Below are 22,648 nucleotides of genomic sequence, written 5' to 3'. Positions count from 1 at the left end.
ATTAAACTCCACCGAAACAATCTGCAAATGTCATTAAAATTTGATAAACTATCATCTTGTCTTTATTTTTAGTTAGCACATACCTTAATCACTTAAAGCTGTAAGCTAATGATAGTTATAGAAGAGCAGATGCATGCTGGTGCAATAAGCTGTACGTTTTACGTCCAATGGATGCATGATCTGATTAGTCGACTAATCGCAAAAATAATCCGTGACTAGTCAACTATCAAAATAATCGTTTGTGGCAGCCCTAGTTTATGCTTGACTCACCTCCAGAGTGACCTCTTGCTTGGCCATAGCTCTCTCTACAGTTTCATACATCTGTGTGTTTTGGATGCCGAGACCACAGAAAATGGCAAATGCCTCCAGGAACTGGTCATCATTTCTGTTGAATGCCTTGACGCTGCCTGACACTTCATCTATTTTGTTCACCAACTGACAAACACCTACATGCAAACACAAACACATTACTGTTTATATTTGGTAATGTCTAGTATAGAACACTTCACTTTAAATAGGCCCTAATATAAAGGTTAGTTTGGCAAACCTTCAGGTAAGATTATGAGCTTTAGAATAACAACAATTTTATCTTGTCATTGGATCAGTTCATTCTTCCAGAATTGGAGTCAATGAACAACGTCAAACAAAATCTGTAAATACCTAACATCTGACTCAGGGTCATGAGTTTGCTGGAATCTATTCCCACCATTTTAGGGTTGGGTACACTTGGACAGGACACCAGTCAAGGATACCAAAATTGTCTTTCGTATATCATTTGCTTTTCATTTGCCAGTTTTTAGATTTGCATTGTTTTTGGGGCCCTATAAGAACGGGAATAATAGTCCAGTTTATCCCATGTCATGATGGTTTGTACCAACTAACAGACAACTAGCTAATAATTTAGGTAAGAGTAAACACCTTTGGAAAGATCTTGAGAAAAACTTGCTGAGAAAAAAAACCTCTCTGAACTTAGTTGGCTTAAATTTCTTAGGGATTGCTTCTATATTAATGCAGGATCTGTACTGTTCAAATCTTATTATCATTCTACGTTATTTAATTAATAAAAACAAACAAGCATGTTTTAAAATGGAAACCATAGCACCAGGAGAATGTCCCTGCAAGCACAAAACACAAGCACTTCTACAATGCTACCAGTTAGTCAGTTAGTCATTGCTTTCAATTTAACTTTATGCTTTAATTTGTTTTGAGTAGGATAATGGTCAAAGTCTACACTAATTGTAAGGCCATTAGTATTCCCCTTGCATGCATGCAACTGACTCAGGGTACAACTCATAAAATCTAGGGTTAGCTAATGCTGTAGCTTCACAAAACAGAAATAATTTACATTACTTTTAAAGAAAAACAAAACTAAGATATTAATTGAAGACAGTGATAAGCCACTTTATCTACAGTACATACTGTAATGCAAAAATCTTTTCCTGATTACATTATCAAAAAAATATATACAATTATTATTCCCTTTTATGTATCTGGACATGGAACACAATATTACTTTCTAACTTCAGGCAACAAAACAAAGCCTACCAATGACTTTGTCCTTCTTGCCATTCCTGATGGGAGTGCAGAGCAAACTCTTTATCTGATTGCTAGAGTGATCTGGGTTTTCGCTCTGTGAGAAAAAGATGGATAATTACTCACTTTGGGAAAAGGAAAAAAAGAGAGAAAAAAGAAAAGAAAAGAGTACAGACCGTCCAAGGAAAGCGCTGGTCCTTGGTGACATCGGCAATGTTCAGAGGCTGCATGGTGTTTTTAACATACTGGGCGTACATATAGTTAATCTGGCTGTTATCATGCCCCCTGAGAAGAAACACACAAAGAGAAAGAGCTTCACAACTAAGCATTTAGTATCAAGCCCACTTGGAATAATCCATTGAACCCTTGTGGACACTATGATACCATATAAGGGCTATCCTCAAAACCACATATAAAACACAAAAGAGAAAAGGCATAATATTCCCCCAAAATGAAGACATTTTCCAAGAAGCGGAAATAAATACAAACATTGTGCAACAACTGTATAAAATGTTAAAACATTTGCATTTCAAGGGTTTAAGACTAAAAAAGAGCTGAAAAATGCCATGTGACTGTTAATTTGACTGGCTTTGCAGCCTGTGTTTTGTCGCTGACTGCAATGCACTGACCATATTAGCTCCCAGTTGGAGCTGGATTCGTCTAAAAGGCTCTGTTTAAATGTATAGCTACCAACAACCTGACTAATGTTGTTGGTTTCAAGTGCTCCAAATGAAATGTAAAACAGATGTTAAAAAAAATACATTTGGGGGGGGAGTTGGATTTATTCCCCTGCCAGGTTTGCCACCACCCTGCTGGCAGTCTGTTGGGCAGATGGTGAAACTGGTGTTTGTCAGGAAATATTTACACCATTTAACTGCACTTAAAACCACAAACTGAAAGTTCTACATTACTGTTTGTGAAAAAGTAAATAAACAAGATGTGGGCGGTTAAGTAAATGTGCCTGACGACCATTTTTAAAAAAGCATTTCTTTTAACAGACACAGCTTTGTCCAAAAACTGCTATGGTGGAATGGTTTATCACATAGGCCTGCATATCACTGAAAGCAGAAGACCCATTTTTCGGTTACTCATATAATTTCTTACACATTTACCAGCAACTTTGTTAGGTATATCCAATTCATCTACTTATAACACAAATATGTAATAAGCCAATCAACTCAATGAATTGAGGCACGCTGATATCAAAAGATCACCCAAGCGACAGATTGGAAAAGAAAGGTGACTTGAGTGATTTTGAATGTGGCATGGTTGTTCTAACCAGACAGAGTTTTTCAGAAACCGCTGACCTACTGGGATTTTCCCACACAACCTTATCCAAGTTATAGAGAATGATCAAAAAAATAGAAAATATCCAGTAAGAAGCAATTGTCCGGGAGAAAATGCCAGAGGTCAGAGGAGAATACCCAGATGACTTTGAGTTTATAGGAAAGCAATGGTAACACAATCAAGATATGCAGAAGAGCATCTCACCAAAATTATGCAACAGAGGATAGGAAAGACATTCTCTGGGTTGATGAGTCTCTGTTGCAACAGGGAGGGTCAGAATTTGGGATAAACAACATAAAACGGATCCATTCTGCCTTGTATCAATTTTAATATATCTGGCAGAGAAATAACAGTTATTAGAGTTCTAGTATGCAGTTTCTACCCTTCTTTGCTACTGGTTATGGGGTGGCAACATTTATTATGTGGTGGCCATGGCATAATATGTATGCATGATATGTATTAAGTATTTTTGCTTCCTCAATTAATAGTTTTTCTTCTTAAAATGTGCAACCTTTTCTATTAATTCTACTAGGGGGGACTTTGTGGTGCTGTATCAGTACTTTGACTTTTAGAAGTAGCAGCAGCCCTGAGTATTTTCAACAGTTGGCAAAATTAGCAACAAGCAGTTAAGTAGTATGTATAGTATCAACTTTGACTAGTCATGTATATTATTTCTTTTTTTTTTTTTTTATCAGAGGACCTAAAAATAGATCTAAAAGAACATAGAGTGATATCAGTTTATAAGACAGACACAAACATGTTTTAAAATCAGAGCTTTAAGTTATGTGGTCTCTGTAATGTCATATGTAAAGAAGCAAAGTATTACTAAGACAATAATCTGCAAATTCAAAAATTCTCTTAATGAGATTTGTGCTTTTTTGGAGCTGTTTGTGGGCTAACATTCTTCATGCTGAATTTACCGTTTACCTTTTTGGAAGTTAATGGAAAAAGGTCACTGAGAAAAAAAATGTATCCACAAATAGAAAGCTGACAGGGAATGTGGAGGACTAAAGGGGAAAGCTTTAACTGCAGATGACTCAAATTTAACTTTTAACTTGCAACTTTTCACAAAAATGAGAAAATAAACATTTCCTTCTCATATTTCTTCTCATAGCTTTGCCCATCTACTCCTTAAATGCCAATGTAACCTGAAAGCTACATTCTAAAGCTCTAGGCCAGGGGTCAGCGACCTTTAAGACCCAAAGAGCCATTGGGACCCGGTTTCCACGGAAAAGAAAACACTGGGAGCCGCAAATACTTTTTGACATCTAAAATGAAGATAACACTGCATACATTGTTTTTTACTGTTATCCTTTGTATAAACAACTATAGTGTGTTGCTTAGGAAATTCATGAAGTGCTACAAAGAAAATGAAATTTTATTTATGCAATGAACACATTTTGAGCTCTTAAAAAATTATAACAAAAAAGAAAAACATCCAGTTTTAGTCATCCTTATATCGCCTTTGGGCTTTCGGAGCGTGTAGCAGAGCCTTGACCTGAATTGTAAAAATAATTGGAAAAAAGCACTGTGCTCATAAAAAATGAATAATAAATATTCGCAAAATATCTGCATAAATATTTATTTTACCTCGTTAATGTGTATGGCGGGGCGTGGCCTGCAGAGGTGGTCGCACCTGAGCGTGATCCGCAATCACGCCTCGCTGCCTTAAAGTCTGTGCTCTCTCTGCTGTTGTGTTATGTGTCGGGCTGTGTGCTGGAAAGTTAAAGCCAGCTGCATGTGTACAGTAACCGTGTGCGAAAAGTGGTCAATAAAGAGAAGCTGTAAAGCATGTTCAAGCAAACACCGTCGGGTCTGCCGTGATATGTTTACAATGTGTCTTCTGCTCCTGAACCTCTGCGCACAGTGTCTGCAGACCGAGGCTGTACGAAGTCACTTTCATCTTTACACAGGACTGTAAGCTGTCGTCTGTGAGGTGTGAGCGGTTTTTGTTTTTATCATAGTTCATAGTGGGAAATAGCTGCTCAAGTACGTATGTGGATCCTGTTACGGGTTCGAAATTGAGGACGAGAGTAAAACAATGATGGTCCAGAAGAGGTCGGTCAAACAATTGATTTTAATGAATGCACGCAGCGTGGAGAGGTGCAAACTGCAAAACATCAGTTGTACATCTCTGCCCAAAATACACTCTAGATTGCTTTTATAACATCAGGGTATTGTAACGCCCCTTCTTGCGTTTACAAGCACATAATTTGCATGTACAAAACATCCATGTATTTTAAGAGATAACTGCAGACACAGAAGTTCCCCATCCATCCAAATATGGTGAAGATCTCAGGCCTTTGAGGTCCCCATGGACTGGACATCCTTTCGTCACCTGTAACTAAGCAAACTCAAATACCACAAGAAGCTGGATACATTCAGGCCTTTGCTCAGCTACTATTTTACTGTAACAATATACTCAGGCTCTGAGTTATGATATATATATATTAACTCAATCATTTTAAAGTAGTTATAACTGCACCTGTAATAAACATGTTAATATTTGATTATGATAACCCCTATAATATAACTTATAACATAATGCCAGCAGCTTCAATAAATGCTTTGATGAAATGATAATTAATGTAATGTTAAGGATGATGGTTAGATACAGTTCAGCAGTGACCTAATTTCTTTAAATATTACAATTCGAAGATCGACAATCCACAAATTAGGCATACTTGTACGCTATGGCGTTATTTTTGTGCCACTATTCTAAGCGCACGTAAAAAAAAAATTGCAGGTGCAAGTGTTGCATTTTGAGGAGAAATTTATTTTGAGCAAAAAAAAGCTACATTTGAGTGAACAAAATTCATTGCTGCGTGCAAAAAATGTATTTCAGTGTTTGCTATTATCCATACACACACACACACACACACACACACACACACACACACACACACACACACACACACACACACACACACACAGTAGCAGCCCCTCTCGCTCAGTTTTTGCATTTGCGCTCGCTCTCAACGTGTTGCTTGCGCTCTCAACATTTCTGCCCGTGCGCGTTCAACTCTTTCTGTACACTGTTATATTTGTGCCACAAAACCAGCCAATCACAGACTTGGATGCAAAAAAATCAGATTGGCTGTTTTGGTCTCCAATCAGCTCGAAATGATGAAATGCCCAGAATCCATTTTGTCCAAAACTCAAACGAGGCAGTGGTGGAGGAACACAGAGTGGCGGAGTTTGAAATATTACTCTTTCTGGGTCACAAAATAAACTTTTAAGATATTTTCATGCGAGAATGGTGCTGTGTAAACTTCAAATATCTGCTCGATTTATCAAGACATCACATATTTGCAAAAGTGCTCTAACGTTTTCGGAGATGCCTGTTACCCACTAGCTGACCGGGTGGTCACTCGGGTTAAACATAATATAAAAGGCTAAACTGACAAAAAATCGACTACACCACCAGGTATTATAGGAAAAACCATAAAGCCTTTGAACTAAAACAAACGCTGTTGTGACAGTGATGTACACTGTCTTGTTGGTATATATGCATGATTTGTATCACCTTCATGTTTCCAAACCGATATCATGAGCAGCAGCTTTTATAGCTGTGGCTCCAGCAAACAGCTCATACTAGAAAGTAATATTAAATAAATTCTAACAACAGCTGATCAAGCTTGAACGTGCTGCTGTTGTTGTTTAGCGCAACATCCGCTGGTTTCCTCTTTCTGGCGCAAAGTGGGCGATAAACACACAAGAGAGAAAAGCCGATCAGCTGATCATTGATCAGTTTCATGATTGAAGTAGCAACAGGAGAGGGAGGGGAGAGAATGAGAGAAGAACAGGCAGTTGTGCAGCAAAAACACAGAATAACTCCAGCTTTGTGTATATTTTTCATTCTAGCTGAAGTACGGGACGAATCGCGTTCCTTTTCCCCTCAATAGGGATGTATTGTAATTGGTCCAGCCCAGAGTTGATCATGGCTAATTGGCTAATCCACCACCTTTTATTGTTTATACGTTACAAAAACAAACAAACAAACAAACATAAAAATGAAAAATCACCATTGGCCCAATGGCCAGTCCAGCTATGCGGTCAGCTGGTAGGTAACAGGCATCTGTGAAAACGTTAGAGCACTTTTGCAAATATGTGATGTCTTGATAAATAGAGCAGATATTTGAAGTTTACACAGCACCATTCTCGCATGAAAATATCTTAAAAGTTTATTTTGTGACCCAGAAAGAGTAATATTTCAAACTCCGCCACTCTGTGTTCCTCCACCACTGCCTCGTTTGAGTTTTGGACGAAATGGATTCTGGGATATTGCATTTCTTCAGATATTTTTCTTTTCTTACATTTCTCCATACTTGGCCTACCTGGGGTTGAAAGTCTTGATAAATGCACGGCGTTTCAGTGGTTATACCGGCTTCCGCGAGTGTTATTTTGAGCGAGGAAAAATAATAAAATATCATTTTATTTTTATATTTCAAGATCATGATAATCTTCCAATTTAGAACTACAAGTTAAAAAAAGAACTAACACAAATAAAATACACTTCAGCTAAATACTTTTACAATTTATTTTCTCAAACCAAGGAGCCGCAGTCTAAAGACTAAAGAGCCGCAGGTTGCCGACCCCTGCTCTAGGCTAACAGCACTGAATAATAAAATAGCTGCTGGCTAATAAAAGCTAGGGGAGCTAGAGAGCCGCACCTGAGTTCAGTGTGCCCTGGCTCAGACCTGGGAGCTAAAGCCATCAGTCATGTCTGTCACCACTTAATAACCCTGTTTGTTATCTTTTGTCTCTCCAAGTTTAACCACAGAGTCCAGCTATAATACTGCATGAGAAATGATGGAAAATGGATATATAAACATGGCACAAGCTTAAAGTCAGTTAAAGTTAAAGCCAATGGATTTTGGCTGTAGTGCTGTGGTGCAAGTGGTGTGTGAGTAAGACTGGGAGGGAATATGAGCATGTGTTAGCAAATGACAGAAAGGACCCCATGATGAGAGACACAAACTGTTAAGCATGTTTTGATGGAATCTAGCAATTATATTATGAAAATAATCAAGGATGGACCTTACAGATTTTTCCTTATAGTCAACAGTGAACGTGGATCACTGGAAAGTCTTTAAGTTTCTGCACCATACTGGACAGTATATAAACATTTAACGCACCCTTTCCTTTAATGTTTTTTCTTCATTTTAACTACTTTCTACATTGTAGATACATACTGCAGACATCAAATATATGAGGAAAATTGATAAATAACTCTAAATATGTTTTTTTTTTTTCCTTAGTTGACAGCACTACAAACCCTTGGCCCTCGTTCAATGAGCTTCATGACATAGTCAGCTGAAACGGTTTTCACTTCACAGGTGTGCCTTGTCAGGGTTCATTTGTGGAATTTTTTGCCTTCTTAATGGGAAGATGGGAACAGTCAGTCAGTCCAGAAAAGTTGCTAAACTCGAATGTGTCTCCAAGTGCAGTTGCAAAAACCATCAAGCACTACAACCAAACTGGGTCACACGAGGACCACCAAGCGAAAGGAAGGCCAAGAGTCACCTCTGCTGCTGAGAAGTTCATCTCAGTCACCAGCCTCAGAAATCACCAGCATCTGAGATTAGAGCCCAGATAAATGCCACACAGAGTTCCAGTAGCAGTTACATCTCTAAATCAACTGTTCAGAGGAGACTGCGCAAAGTAGACCTTCATGGTCAAATATATCTCAGTCGAAGGTCGAACCAGACAACCAGACGCAAATGCAGATCACACATGGAGGCACTGGTGAACGTGATTTACCAGACTTTATTTACAGAGTACAATAAAGATGACTTGACTATGAGCTGTGAACTGTGATGTAACGTGGCCTATGAGGGATACAAAATAATGTGAAGCACTAGAATAACTATGTACGCATGAATTCTGTGATATGGGAGGAAAAGGGGGGTTTCAGGTCAGGGAACAAAATCAGGAGTCTCTGAATCACTGCGAGAGGAGGCAAGGTTCAGATGGTGTTTCCGTGAAGACTGAGTGCGAATGCATCATGGACGAGAACTGTCTTACTTATTGCAGGTGGAGTATTGGTACAGGAGGGGTAAGTAGTCCGGGTGAGACGATGAAGGTTCCAGCCAGGGATGGTCCGTGGTGTCCGATGACTATGGCAGAGAGGCAGGCAGGTATGTGAAGCTGGCTTGAGCTGTGATGGAAAAGCTGTCAAGAAAGAGCAGCGTCCGAATGAAGGTGAGTATTGTCAGAATTTGAGCATGGAGGTCGGCTGGATGACTGAGCAGAGAAACACAAGGTAAGCAGAAAATATCGCTATTGCTGTTACAGCTCACTGCACTAACTGAGGTTAGCTACAGATTTGGCAAAGAGTAGTGGTGAGAGCTGATCTTAAATACTGGCAGCTCAATTGCCAACAGGTGTGGACACACGCAGGAGTGCAGCTTCCACTGCAGATTCCACCCAGAGGATGAATGGAAAAAAATCCAGCACTCACCCGGACCATGACAAAATAGCTGCTAAGAAACCACTACTAAGGAAAAGCAACAAGCAGAAGCAGCAAGGAATGGGAATTAGACCAGTGGAAATCTGTGCTGTGGTCTGATGAGTCCAAATTTGAGATCTTTGGTTCCACCTGCCGCATCTTTGTACCAGGCAGAAAAGGTGAACAGATGGTTTTTACATGCATGGTTCCCACTGTGAAGCATGGGTCTCTCCAGTCTAGCTCAGATGTTCAAGACCTTCATGCAGTTTCAGATAGAGAAGAATAAAAGGCAGGAAAAGAAGAACACCCTCAGTTTTACTCATTTTTCACCCTGTTTACTCAGCTCCAATTGGACATGGAGGCAAGCAGAGCCCAGCCCACAGCACAAGTCACAGGGCTGCCATTTGGAAAGCTAGTCCTTAGTGCATTGTTGAAGAAACAGAGATACTTGCTGAAAGGGTTTCAGGTCCCTTGACACTCCAGCAGAAGAACCCCCCAAGAGCTATGCACCCATTTGAAGGACTTGTTCTGCAAGTGGGTAGATTACAAATCCACAAAAGAAGAAATTATGGAAGCTCTTGTCCTAGGCTAGTATCTCAGAGTGCTCTATTTAGAGATAAAGATGTGGGTCAAGGAGTATGACGTGAGCAGGATTTCAGTAATTCATTTTCTTAGACTAGATCTAGCAAACTTATCTACTTCACACAAGAGAAACATAACCCAGCCAAAGGAAACAGTAGAAGTAGTCTATTATAATGGGTGTAGATAGGTCATATCAGTTTGTCCAGTTAAGATATTGCAAAGCTTCTGGTTTTGTGTTATGTGCCAAGACCAGAGCATTTAGCATCAGCCAAGACTATCTGTCATAACTGTACAGGTAAACGGTAGACCTTTTACAGACCTGGTAGACCTTTTCCTGTTTGTCTATTTTAAGTTTCCTCAGGTTTCTACAGGTTTTTCACCTTTTGTGTTTCTGTTTGCCCATCAGGTCAGAGGTTTACTAGAGGGAGACTTGGGAGAAAATGGATCAGGTTAAGGACAGAAATATAATCTCTTACGTCCTTAAAATGAGAAACTCAAAATAAATAAATAAATAAATAAAAATAAAAAATGTATACTTTCTTGATCCCTGTGGGGAAATTCCTCTCTGCATTTAACCCATTCACTCAGTGAAGCAGTAAGCAGCCACCAATCTAGCGCCTGAGGAGCAGCGTGTAGGTACTTTACTCAGGGGTACCTCAGAGTAGCTGTTTAGGAGATTTGAAACCCCGACGTTCCGATCTTACTTACCGAGCTATTCCTGCCTCAACTGAGCTATCCCTGCCAAAGACCACAACCTTGGCAAGAGAGAAGCTTAAATCTCAAAGGAAGCAGAAAAAAATGGAGTGATCAGACAGCAAGGTGAAAGCAGTTTTGAGGTTAGCCTCAAGTCCTGTTGCTGTTGTTGTGTAGTAAGGTGAGACCGTTCCATCTCCAGTAGATTACTATATAGCTTTGTAGTGTTAAATTATTTCTTTGCTGTAACACTGTCAAAAAAGTGGACACAAACACTGGCTGGTTTCATGTTCATGTGGTAAAAGTTAGTTAAAGAATTTGGTTCTTTAACTAACCTTTAAGAGCACTGCATAGTCTTTGCATCAGTTGTGTTAATCTGCTATTAATGTCCAACAAAGTACAGTGAAATCTACACCTACTTGTGAATTTTCCAATTTTCTTTCAAATAATCCAGCAGAAAAATCCTGTGGATGACCCAAAAAACAATGATTGATTAATAAATAAATAAAAAACCAAAAACCAAAAACTGAATATTGATGTATTTTGTGTTTTGAACTATTTAGAAGCCCATTATACATTATGCAAGGCTTTACTGGCAACTGATTAATATGGGGCACTAGGGCAAGTAAACATCTCTGTGGACAAGGAGAAGACATTCCTCAACCAGTGGGTGTTCTTCCATTGGCTGGCTAGGGTTAGAGGTAAAATTATGGGCAAGTGATTCCAGCCAACTGTGCCCACAGATTCTGAGACTCTTTACACTCTTAACCATCCAGTGAAGTAGACCTGAAGTACACTTACTGGCAAATTCCTCCCAACACAGCAGATGTCTGCCTCTCCCTAAGCCTGGTTCTACTAGAGCAGGAGTCTCAAACTCGTGCCCCGGGGGCCACTTGTGGTCCACGACACCCCTACTATATTGACGTAAAGAAATATAATGCATTTGGCCCTTGAAGTTACTTACTTAAATTATTTGGCTAGTTTTTTATTAAGAGCAAAAATAGAACATTTAACATTAAAACATGAATTTTGTAGTGTGTATGTGTGTGTGGAGTTGTAGCGCAATGGAGTGTTTAAGTCTCTGATAGTCATTCGTTTCTCAAGTAAAAGTGAGTCTTTTAGTGTTTTTCTTTGATTTCCAAGATTTAATGCATGGTAGGCCTTTAATTTTGGATAAATTTGAGGTTTCAAGCTAATTACCTCAATGTGTCCTGTCCAAAGTGACCTCAGTATACACCCACACACAGATGGAAAAGGAGCAGACTATGTGCATTTGTGTTTGGGTTTAATCACTCAAACTGAAATCCACACTAAAATCCACCCTTCCTCTCCCTTGCTCTGTGACTGATTTAAACAAGGTCATAGAATACCTACCGGCATCACATAAACCATGACAGAAAACTTTGTTTTTCGATTCCGGACAACAATCAAGCTCCAGACCCACACAAACTTCACTGTCCCACTTTGTCTGCTTGAAATCATCTGCCTGCCATTCCTGTGAGCTGTATCTACAGCATCAGTTCAGCATGACTGAACTTCCTGCTTTAGCAAAAAAGATTTCGTGTCACTGGGAAGCCACAGCCGTGGCAGTTAATGTCACTATAAAAAGCCTCCAGCAGTTCCAGACAGTCAAAGCTAACATCCTGCACTGCTCCTCCCTCCCTTCCCACATCGGCCCAGATGGAGTTGCTCATTTTTGCCATTTCGCAGCTGTCCCAGAGGAAATCTAGCACATACACACAGCAGCATTTAAACAGAATTATTAGATTAGGAGAAACTGGAATGAAAGTGGGATATAAAAAATGAGACCCTATAGAAGACAAGGCAAGGTCTGGTTTGTGTCTGGTCCATATACCAATTATTTCAATTTCTTTCCCTGTTGACTTGAATTATTAGCAGACACAAAAATAAGAGGCCCGGAGAGCATAATATCTTCTCACAAAAATAAAAGACCTAGTAAGAAGAATATCTGTGCATGGGGTTTAAATCAGTCACACAAGAAAAGCATGTTGAAACTCTGTTTTGAAACTCACAGGTCCATTTGTTTCACCAAACTTTCCTTTACTGTGTTAGCTATATCTTTATAGCTAAGACACACGGAAAGGGAAAAGTAATGGAAAAAGTGATTAAAGTCTGATCAAAAGCATGTTTTATGTATTACCTGATCTTTAATAATTAAAGAAAAATATACCAAACCATGAATTCTCTGTGTTTTTAGTTTTCTTTATTTTAAATGCATTAAGGTTACATTTAAAGACCACTTACATTATTATTGTCACCAAATCCTATGAAAATTAATCAGTGTGTTATTCCATTTCTCAGTATCTTTTGACATGCCTTTCTTGTTGTGATTCTCAGCACCAAGAGCTTTGGCCCCTCCTAATATTTGGAAGTAACCCACAAATATGTGGTTCAGATTTTAAATTAATTTTCAAAAACGTTGTAGTGAGTTGTTGAGTAGTGCATGACATGCTTTTGATTTTTATTTGGAGTAGCATAGCTTATTTCAAAATAATTTGACTTCTTTGTTAAAAAAAAAAAACTTAAACTTGTATATTGTAGGAAATACATGCTAATTTTTTGAGACAGGAATTTTGGGTTTTCATGAGTTATGTATGCCAAAATCATCAATATTAAAACAATGAAAGGCTTGAACTACTTCAGTTGTGTGTAATGAATCTAAAATATATGAAAGTCTAATGTTTATCAGTAAATTACAGGAAATAATGAACTTTATCACAATATGCTAATTTTTTGAGAAGGACCTGTATATGTAATGTTGTTACGTCAATTTGTTGTCCACATCATTGAATATTCTTCAACTTGACTGTTTCAGTCCAAATCTCATGTGTGATTTGAGCTTTCCTCTCGATTCTTGAGCTGTATATTTTCTTATGTAGATTAGCTTCAAATTGGGTCTACAAACTGCGGTGTTAATACATAACATAGCATGTTATATTCAGGCTTCATTTGTTTGCTTATATTGCAGTTTTACAGTTAGGAATGTTTATGAAATATGCAATAAAAAATACACACATTACTAAATAATATCACAGAATTAAAGAGTTACGTTAAAGTTAAGGAACTACTTTAAAGTTTGGTTAAAGTTTTATCTACGTTCATGTACTGTATATTTACTACCACAATACCTGCATTCATTTTAAGCTCCCTATTGAATCATGTTTAGAGCTTAATTTATTAAGCTCTTCACTTTTCTGTATTAACAATTTACTTACTGAGTTGGTTTGTTCTGTCATATTGTATTTATTTTCATAAAGCTACATTTTTAATGTTTTTTGGTGGAAAATAGTAATCTCCCTACTTTTGAATACATATAGTGTTTCACACTTCTCTTAGCAGCAGAGTGTTGGTGAATTTTATGCACTATGTGACTCAGCACTTGACAATAATGCTCTGTCATTTTATGTGGGTTTCAACCTTGTGTCTGAGGTACTATGCCTCCTAAATACTTTCACTTTGCAGTAATACTATTTAGAAAGTTGATAGCAGAATATCTAGGAATAGCATCCCGTTATAGTACCACACTCAATTTCAGTGAGCTCTTTACACTTATCCATGGCTGCAAGCTGATATGGCTGCACTTCATGCAGATATATTCGAGTTTACTTTCAGAAACTTGTCATTAATTAGAAACTTCTCAGAAACTAAAATCCAATTTTATCTCCTTCTTATTAGTATAAAATCTTCTTCTCACTTCTCCTATAAATATGCAATCCATCAAACTGTAGCATACCTCTTTTTCTTCTTCTTACCCCAGGCAAACCAAACTGACTAATCAAAATCACATAAAGCACTAACATATATGCATAAGTTATATATGGATATGCTGATACACAGAAAATGTAGTGAATGCACACACACACACACACACACACACACACACACACACACACACACACACACACACACACAAATACAAACATACAATCCAATTGTATTGCTTAGGATGAGACTAAGATTGAATTTAAGATGCTACATAGCAACTGTGGAGGTCAGGCCGCCCTAGAGAGCAGCATGCCAAAAGAGGAGTGAGTGGGAGGGAGTAAAGGGGAAGGATCTCTATCTCATTGTATCTTAAATCAGATTAGTTCTTATTCACCCCTTTTGGCTGCAACCCAAGTCTACAGCTGCAGATTCCCAAATCCTTTCCCTTGTACCATGGCCCTCTACTCATCCTGGCTGTAAATACTAAAACCATTTAACCCTCTGTTGGGAACTCAGTCTTCACCTCTTTGGGTTTCCTTTCAAATCATTTCATGACTCTTATTTTCCCGTTTCTCCCTTACAAATGGCCATTATACTATTTGCGACATTTTATCATTTCTAGAGAACAAACAGGACACAGAGATAAAAACTACTGATCATTAATTTTTTCCTGCCATGGCAAATATGCTAAAGCGGCTTATTTGTAAAGTTTATGCACCAGTAAGACCTTATAAATGTATAATATAATTTTAATATCACAAAAATAACTTCCAATTTAGACCCACAAAACCTTAATTGTGCATGACATATTATAATTGCATCATATTAACAGGCAACCAATGATGTAGCATATGAATGCACTAGTAGTCATAATATACACAAACTTTTAATGAGCAACCAAAACCATATATAAAAACAGTTCAATAGTTCCCCTATCAGTTGTTTTAGCTCATCCGAGGGAACATCAAGGCATTCCTCGGCCAGCTGAGAGACGTAATCTTTCCCAGTGTTCCCTGGGTCTACCGTGGGGATATGCACAGAAAACCTCACCCAGAAGGCACCCAAGAGGTATCCTAGTCAGATGCCCAAACCAACTCAGTTACTTCCTTTTAGTGAGGAGGAGGAGTGTCCCTGAGTTCATCCTGAATGACTGAACTTTTCACTCTATCTCTAAGGGACGGCTAGCCTTTGGAGAAAGCTAATTTTTGCTTTTTGTATCCAAAATGTAATTCTTTCTGTTATTGCTCAGAGCAATAACTAATTAACTAACTAACTAGCAATACATCCATCTGTTTCTTAATGCATGCTCAATCATCCAGGTAAAGAAACCCAAAAAAGTTTGTTCTGTTCATCTAGCAATTTTAGTTTTCCCACTAAAAAACCCTACATCCAGATTAATAGAATCTACTTTTTCATGAATCCATCTGTCAATCACCTGCTCCTCTCTCCCCTGACTCATGACCAAGAGACCAGGACAATTAAGTGTAAGTTAGCACCAACCAATGAAGATGACCCGACCACATTATTCACCAAAAGCAGAGATGAGGCCATCAAAGTGGAAGCTTTTTGACATGGACGAGTCACCCCCCCCTCGTCCCCAGATGCTGTTTCCTCTCCAGAACATGTGTCAGTGGGATTAAGGAGACCCTGAAAGTATTCCTTCCACTGCCCAAATACATGCTCAGTGGAAGTCAGCAGCACATCATACACTGTGTGAGTAAAGCACTGCTTTTCGCGTCTTAGTTGCTTGGTGGTTTACCAGAATAATTTCAAGGCCAATCAAAAGTCTTGCTCCATAACCTTGCCGAACTCTTCCCACACCTGAGTTTTTGTTTGAGCTATTGCAAGAACTGAACTCCACTTGGCCTGCCAGTGCCTGCCATCTCCCTCCAGAGTTCTACAGACAATCTCAGCCCCCATATAACCTCTTCTTCAGCTTGATGGCTCCCGTCACCTCCAGCAACCACTATCTGACTTGGGATGGGACCATGACAGGAGGGGGTGCAGAACATGCTGGAAGTGGGAACCGAATACCTTGCTTACTGGGCGCCTCTTCCAGATGAAGCCAGCACACCCTCACTATATGTTTGGATACACCAGGCCTTTCCTGCATCTTCCTTCACCACATGATCCAACTCACCACTAGGTGATGATCAGTTCACAATTGAGTGCCTGTTTACACTTAGTGTCCAGAATATAGCCCGCAAACCTGCTTTTACAAAATTGATTATCGACCTGCAACCTAGACTGTCCTTTTGCCACATATACTTATGAACACCCTTATGGTTAAATTTGGTGTTTATTACGGACAAACTGTGGTTAGCACAAAAGTCTAACCAGGCCGGAGGGCCTCCGGCCTCGGGGCCTGCGACTCGGTTCACTCGGTTCACGCTGCCAGCGGAGCCGGCGGGCACGCCGGTGCAGCCCCCTCTGGCTTCTGCTCCGTGGCTACTGGGTGACCCCTCGTCTGGGGATCTCCTCAGCCCTTCCCAGGAGGGTGGCACGGATGCCCCTCCGGTGGTACTCCTTGGGCTCTCGCACTCTGGGGCCTCTGGATGTCTGGAGCCTGGATCTCCTCCATGCCTGCTTCATGCCCTGGGGGACAGGGCTATGGCCCTCCACACCCTCTAGCAGACCGTTACATGGGGAAACCTTTTGTATACAAGCGCGCTGATCCACACAGGTTTGCACACGGGTGTTCACTGTTCGTAGACATAAACTACACCTTTCTTAGCTGCTACTTTAAAGCACATTGTGCGCTGTCTGTCCTGCGTGCTGCACAACAACATTCAATATTTAGTTTTTACTGCTGTTCACACTTAGCTAGATTAACGTGATGGTGTTGTGTTTAGTATGTTGCTTTGTTTGTTTGTTTTTTTACTTGTTTTCTCTTCTTTTTCTCTCAACAGGTGATCCAGGAGATTTTTTTTTTCTCTTTGTCTTTGTAAGTGCCCTTTCTCACTGTCCCTTTTCCCTTCTGTTTTTCTTTTCCTTCCTCTCTTTCTTTCTCCCTTTCCTATCCCCCAGTCATGTCTGTCCATCTGTAACAACTGAAAATAAAATAAATACTAACAACAAAGTTTGATCAAATGGACCAATACGGCAATGCCATGATGATCCATTTGGCAAAATAAATCCATTTGGTATCCTTGTTGGTCTTCAGACAACAATTCTGATGGCTAAAGAACCAAATGGGACAGACAAAAAAAAAAAAAAAAGTCCAATAACAGAACGCCACTTGGGTTTAGGTCCTTCCCAGTCACATCCCTTCAGGACACACTGTTATTACCGATTACCCGTCTTCAAGTCTGCAAGTATGAGAATACTGTGAATGAAATTGTTTATTTAGTTGGAGTGAGATTGTCACGGCTGGGGCAGCAGTCGTGTGGTGGAGTGAATGTTGCAGACAGCAGCGGAGGTGCGAGTGAGTTTATTTACAGTGCACAATAACAAAAGCGAGGGCAGAACTTAACATAAACCTAAACTGGGGAAAACTAATAATAACAAAACACGAAACCATAACTCACAAAGTCACACGCAGGGAAAGACATTAGGAGGTACACAGGGGATGGAGAACTGGAAATGGAGAGCAGAATGTGGAGCAGAGAGACGCAAAGATGACAAAATGACGCAGAATAACACAGACGAACCGACGGGGAACACAGGTAACCAGACACTATATATACACATGCCGAGGAACACAAAATGGCAAACCGGAGGGAGGCACAGCTGATCCTAATTACACAGACGAGACAGGGAGAGCATAAAACTGAACACAGAGGAGTCACACATGGATCTACAAAGTAAAACAGGAAGTATACACTGACGAAACCAAAAACACGAAACTGACCGGGAGCATAAACTATAACCAAAGACCTAGAACATCCAACCCCAAATACATATAGACAGAACCCCCCAGAACATAAGATAATAATAATAATGATATAAAATAATAATAAACACAAAATGCTGGGTCAACGACCCAGGACCATGACAGAGATGTTCTGCTATGGATGTGACTACCCCTAATGACTGTTAAATGGTAAATGGACTGGTTGATTCTGTTCATCTGGATGTAGCGTTTTCAGCGGGAGAAACTTTTCGTCACTCATCCAACTGACTTCTTCAGTCTCAGCTGACTGCAGGTTTCCCCAATCTTATCAACAGTATATTTTCACAATGACTGAAACTAGCCCACTAAATGAACAATGGGCTGTGAGGTCAGTTCCTCGATCATTAATATGCAAATTATCATGACCACTGATCAACAACCACTCATCAAACCCTATTGATCAATGATACTAACTGGAAAGTTGCAGGTAAAATGGACTGGTTCTTATATAGCACTTTTCTACTCTATCTGAACACTCAACACGCTTTACACAACTTGTACATTCACATATTCACACCAATTCGCACAAGCACTTTTTTCTATGCTGTTCCTAAGTGCTTCCTATCTAACATTCCGGTTAGTAGGTGATCTGCTCTACCACCTGAGCTATAAGACCAAGCACACAGCTCATGGAAATGGCAGCTGTTTCCACCAATATGACCATGTGCCCTACAACGCCACAAAAACTGCTTAGTAATAATTCAGGGAACACAACAAAGAGCCCTTTCACTAACAGCAACCAAAATCTCCATCATCCACCTGAGTTGTCAGATGTAATAGGAGTGCACATGTATCTCAAAACAATGTTCATAATGGATGGTTTCTGGAAAGGTTTCAGATGGTCTCCAAGTCAGTAAAAGCATCCACTTCATCATGGTAAATGGGTTGTAACCAATGTTCCCTCTAATTTTTCATGTGTCTGAGCAAACACACAAACTCCCTGAGCGGTCCTTTGGACCACTGTGAGCAACAGCAGACGTGTGCACTGTGGTCACGCCAGCATCGAATCCATCCAAGTTACATGGTTTATTAAAATAATCAAATTACAGCATTTACATTTATGTTAGACTACTTTTAATTAACTGCTTTAGCCCACTTACAATGAAAATTTAAAAAAATCTTGTTCATGACCTGTGTAGTATGTTAACACTATTGGAAGTAATATATATATATATATATATATATATATATATATATATGTATATATATATATATATAAAGCTCTGACTTGTATTATGAGTCTGTGGTCTGGGAGTGAGTCCTGTAACTCTCTGTCTGCAAAATACAGTATATAATGACCATTGTTGGGCAATTTAATTATATAGTTACTTTTTCAAAAAAGTAACCGAGTTATGCAAAAAACAAAGTTTTTTGCAGCTGTTTACCTAAAAATGCAGCCAAGGCGTTTTTTTAAATAAACATTTGAAACTATTTACAGAACAATCAGGTGTTCTGCATCAAATTTGATGCCACACAAATTATTTGTGCCACTCCAAAAATTAATTTCTGTCCACTATGAGATAAAGGAGAACAACAGCCTGATACCTGCAGGCCTGACAACAGGAGATGTATCACTCCTGTAACACCTGTAACATTCAGCAGTCGCCTCATTGTTCTGACACACACAACAAAACTATTGACTACGCTACACACTAACTACACACTAACTACACAAGATTTGCACTAAACGTCGGAAATCTCTCACATCTCAAAACACTGCCGTCACTCCTAAAACTTCCCCCTTCCTAAACAACTAAATGCCATGTTGCCATATCATTTTTTGATTAGTCGACATGGTACATTTTTCGACCAATAGGAAAGGCTGGGTTGTTTTTGCTCACAGGTGGAGAGTGCTTTCGAGCGTTTTCCTTATAAAACGCTGTTTTTACCGTTTCTTCCAGCAGTAAATATAAACAACGACAGTATTCAGGTAGAAAACCAAACATTGCAGATATTTTTATCATAACTCTGGTTTTACGTGGCCTATCAACACAATTTAAAAACTGGTATAAAGTCCACACTTTTTCCGTCAGTTGTTCCGTCTGTCCTGCTCACATCTCCAATGGTTGTACACGTTGTCATTAACGTGGCTTCACTCCACATCAGCCACGCCGCTTTGCTAGCTAAAACACCGGTGTCGGCACATAAGGACGCTGTCATAGCCTGTCAACCACGTTGATTAGCTGCGTATATACGAATGTGAATCGCATTATTGGCTGGACTATGGGATAAGGTGGCATCGTTCTAATCCCATACAGGAGCAGCCAGTGACTTACTGACTAACACTGCAAAACAGAATTGTTAAAGTTTTAATTTTAATTTCAATTTAGGTTAGTTTTTTTTTTTTTTGTGCGCAACGCAGATTTTCTGTGCGCAGAGACCGTGACAGCAGTGCAGCTTAGAGGGAACATTGGTTGTAACCCAAGATCTGTCAACTTTAACCTAAAGACAGTGTAATGAAGCCAAAAGGGCCCAGCTAATGAGGACCAAAAGCTTTGTACTGAAATCCTGCAGTTGAATATCTAGGAATATGGCAGGTGAAGAATTTGGATTACCTTAAAAAGATCCCAACAGGCTGCAAATCAGCTCAGCAAACTTAAGAGTATTGAACCCCTCGTTCTTGTCTACACTGTTTTAATTCAGTGTGACTGAAGGGGCATAATAAGACTTTCATTACTTCCAAAACATCTCCTTCTACATGATGATAATAGATCTTTGTGCAAGTGCCCATTATGCAAACGTCATCTAAAGGCCTCTTAGGGAGAGAGAAAGGGCAGTTTTCAACATTGCAAAAATACTGATGAAAATAGCTAGAGTATGCCTGAAGGCATAAAGTCATTAACATTCGAATGCCATTTTAACAGGCTTGTGCTGAGGGTGATCCTCTTACCTTTTTGGGGCATCTAGGACTTCACCCAGTTCCTCATAGTCCATGTGAAAGACACTGGAGAAAGTGTTCTGCAAAAAGAATGAAAGATAGTTAACTTCTCTGAGATGTCAAAAACATGACTAATTTGGATGGTGTAGTTTGGTGAGGTGTCGGGGATAACAAGTGGTAGAAGTTGCTATTAGAAGCAAGATTATAAAAAAACATTCAGAATTTTGTGTGGTTTAATATAAACATAAGCATTTCTATGACTTGCTGCAGGTCTACTGTGTGTTTTCTGGCTATATTGATTTCCTCTTGCCCTTCAGTTAAGCTACTAAAGCAAAACCCAGCATCCAGATGCCTTAAGTTAAACAGAGGTACTGTGCACAGTGCCTAAAACAGATTTCCTAGCATAAAAAAAGGGATGTTGATCTATTACCTATGAAGCCTTGCCAGAATGAGAGTTTATTTTGACATTCCAGTCCTCTTTTCTCCTTTCCCCCCTTATAGGGACTTGTTTCTCTCAATCTGCACTCCCAACCCTTCTCAAAGGATACTTTTTTTTCTATTTTAAAAAGGTTGGGACAGGATGTTAAAGACGAATGATCTTTCTTCATTTGGAAAGAATTGCCCCCATTATTGTACATACTTACACATAGTTTTGCTCTTGGGTAACTGATCTTTTTAGGTGAGTGTAATAAAGCTGTTTTAAACAGAAATAGGACCAAACGATGTTATGACATTTATTGGGGTCTTTGGCAAGTGGAACAGTTTATAACAGGATGACACATGATAATGGAATGTTTTCCTGCATGTGGGAACACTGGAATAAATTAGGTTTGTCTTATATCCATTGGAAGCATCATCATGTGAAGGAAAGACGAATAAATAGTTAACTACAGCAGATTGTAGATTAAACAGATTAAACATACAAGTCATTAAAGCAATCATAGTGGTGGTTTATGTTGATATAAAAAAAATCCCTATTTTGTTGTTCAGGTAGGAAGAAAATAAGACAGTCAGAAATGGGAAAATCAGAAAATGATAAAAAAAAGTATAAAACATTGGCCGGTTTGTACTGTTACGTGCGCGTGTTGTTGGTTTGTTTGTTTCATAATGTTTGTATGCCAATTCACCTGTGCAGGGGCTCGGCTGCACAGGTGATTGGTGGACGGAAGGAACGGCCTGATGTAACTGGTTCCCGCTGTGCACGTAATCTATAAAAGGACGATTGAAGAGCTGCGGTGTGTGGGGTGTGGAAAACTTCCCGTGCACTTGCCTCAGGTCCAGATGGAGCATCAGCAGCCATAGCTACTTAGTTAAATTCGGGCATGTGTGTGAAGTGCGGAGCAAGTAGGGGTGAGCTGCCAATTATTTTGGGAAGCCTTGTTTTTTCCTGTGTTGTTAGACCAGGGAGGTCAGACTGTGTCATTTCTTTGTTTTTTTTCCTTGAACAGGTCAAAGGGAAACCGAAGCCTAGGTTGGGTTTTGTTTGTTGTGTTGGCCTTAGCTCACCCTGAAATCATACACTCCCACTACCATGTACTGAGTGCCATTGCCGTGAATAAATTATTGTTAAAAGTCAGATGCTGTGGCTGTGTCTGTTTGGGCATGG

The 22,648-nt window shown here is 39.4% G+C and overlaps 1 protein-coding gene across 5 annotated transcripts in view; it reads right to left on the bottom strand.

The window, feature by feature from the left end:
• The window catches only part of pde5ab (phosphodiesterase 5A, cGMP-specific, b), a 110,126-nt gene that overhangs the window by 30,435 nt on the left and 57,043 nt on the right, over nucleotides 1–22,648 (bottom strand). For all 5 annotated transcript variants that reach the window (XM_063470286.1, XM_063470289.1, XM_063470287.1 and 2 more), the window contains 4 exons: nucleotides 21,055–21,122; nucleotides 1,710–1,818; nucleotides 1,546–1,630; nucleotides 271–446 (listed from right to left, as the gene is read on the bottom strand). In XM_063470286.1, the coding sequence (XP_063326356.1) occupies nucleotides 271–446; nucleotides 1,546–1,630; nucleotides 1,710–1,818; nucleotides 21,055–21,122 (438 nt within the window). The remainder of the gene's footprint in view (nucleotides 1–270; nucleotides 447–1,545; nucleotides 1,631–1,709; nucleotides 1,819–21,054; nucleotides 21,123–22,648) is intronic.

This window comes from Pelmatolapia mariae, linkage group LG3_W (genome assembly GCF_036321145.2).
Source record: "Pelmatolapia mariae isolate MD_Pm_ZW linkage group LG3_W, Pm_UMD_F_2, whole genome shotgun sequence".
In the NCBI taxonomy this organism is placed as follows: domain Eukaryota; kingdom Metazoa; phylum Chordata; class Actinopteri; order Cichliformes; family Cichlidae; genus Pelmatolapia; species Pelmatolapia mariae.
Note: the sequence above shows the minus strand (reverse complement) of the source record. Positions and strands in the feature narration are given on the sequence as shown.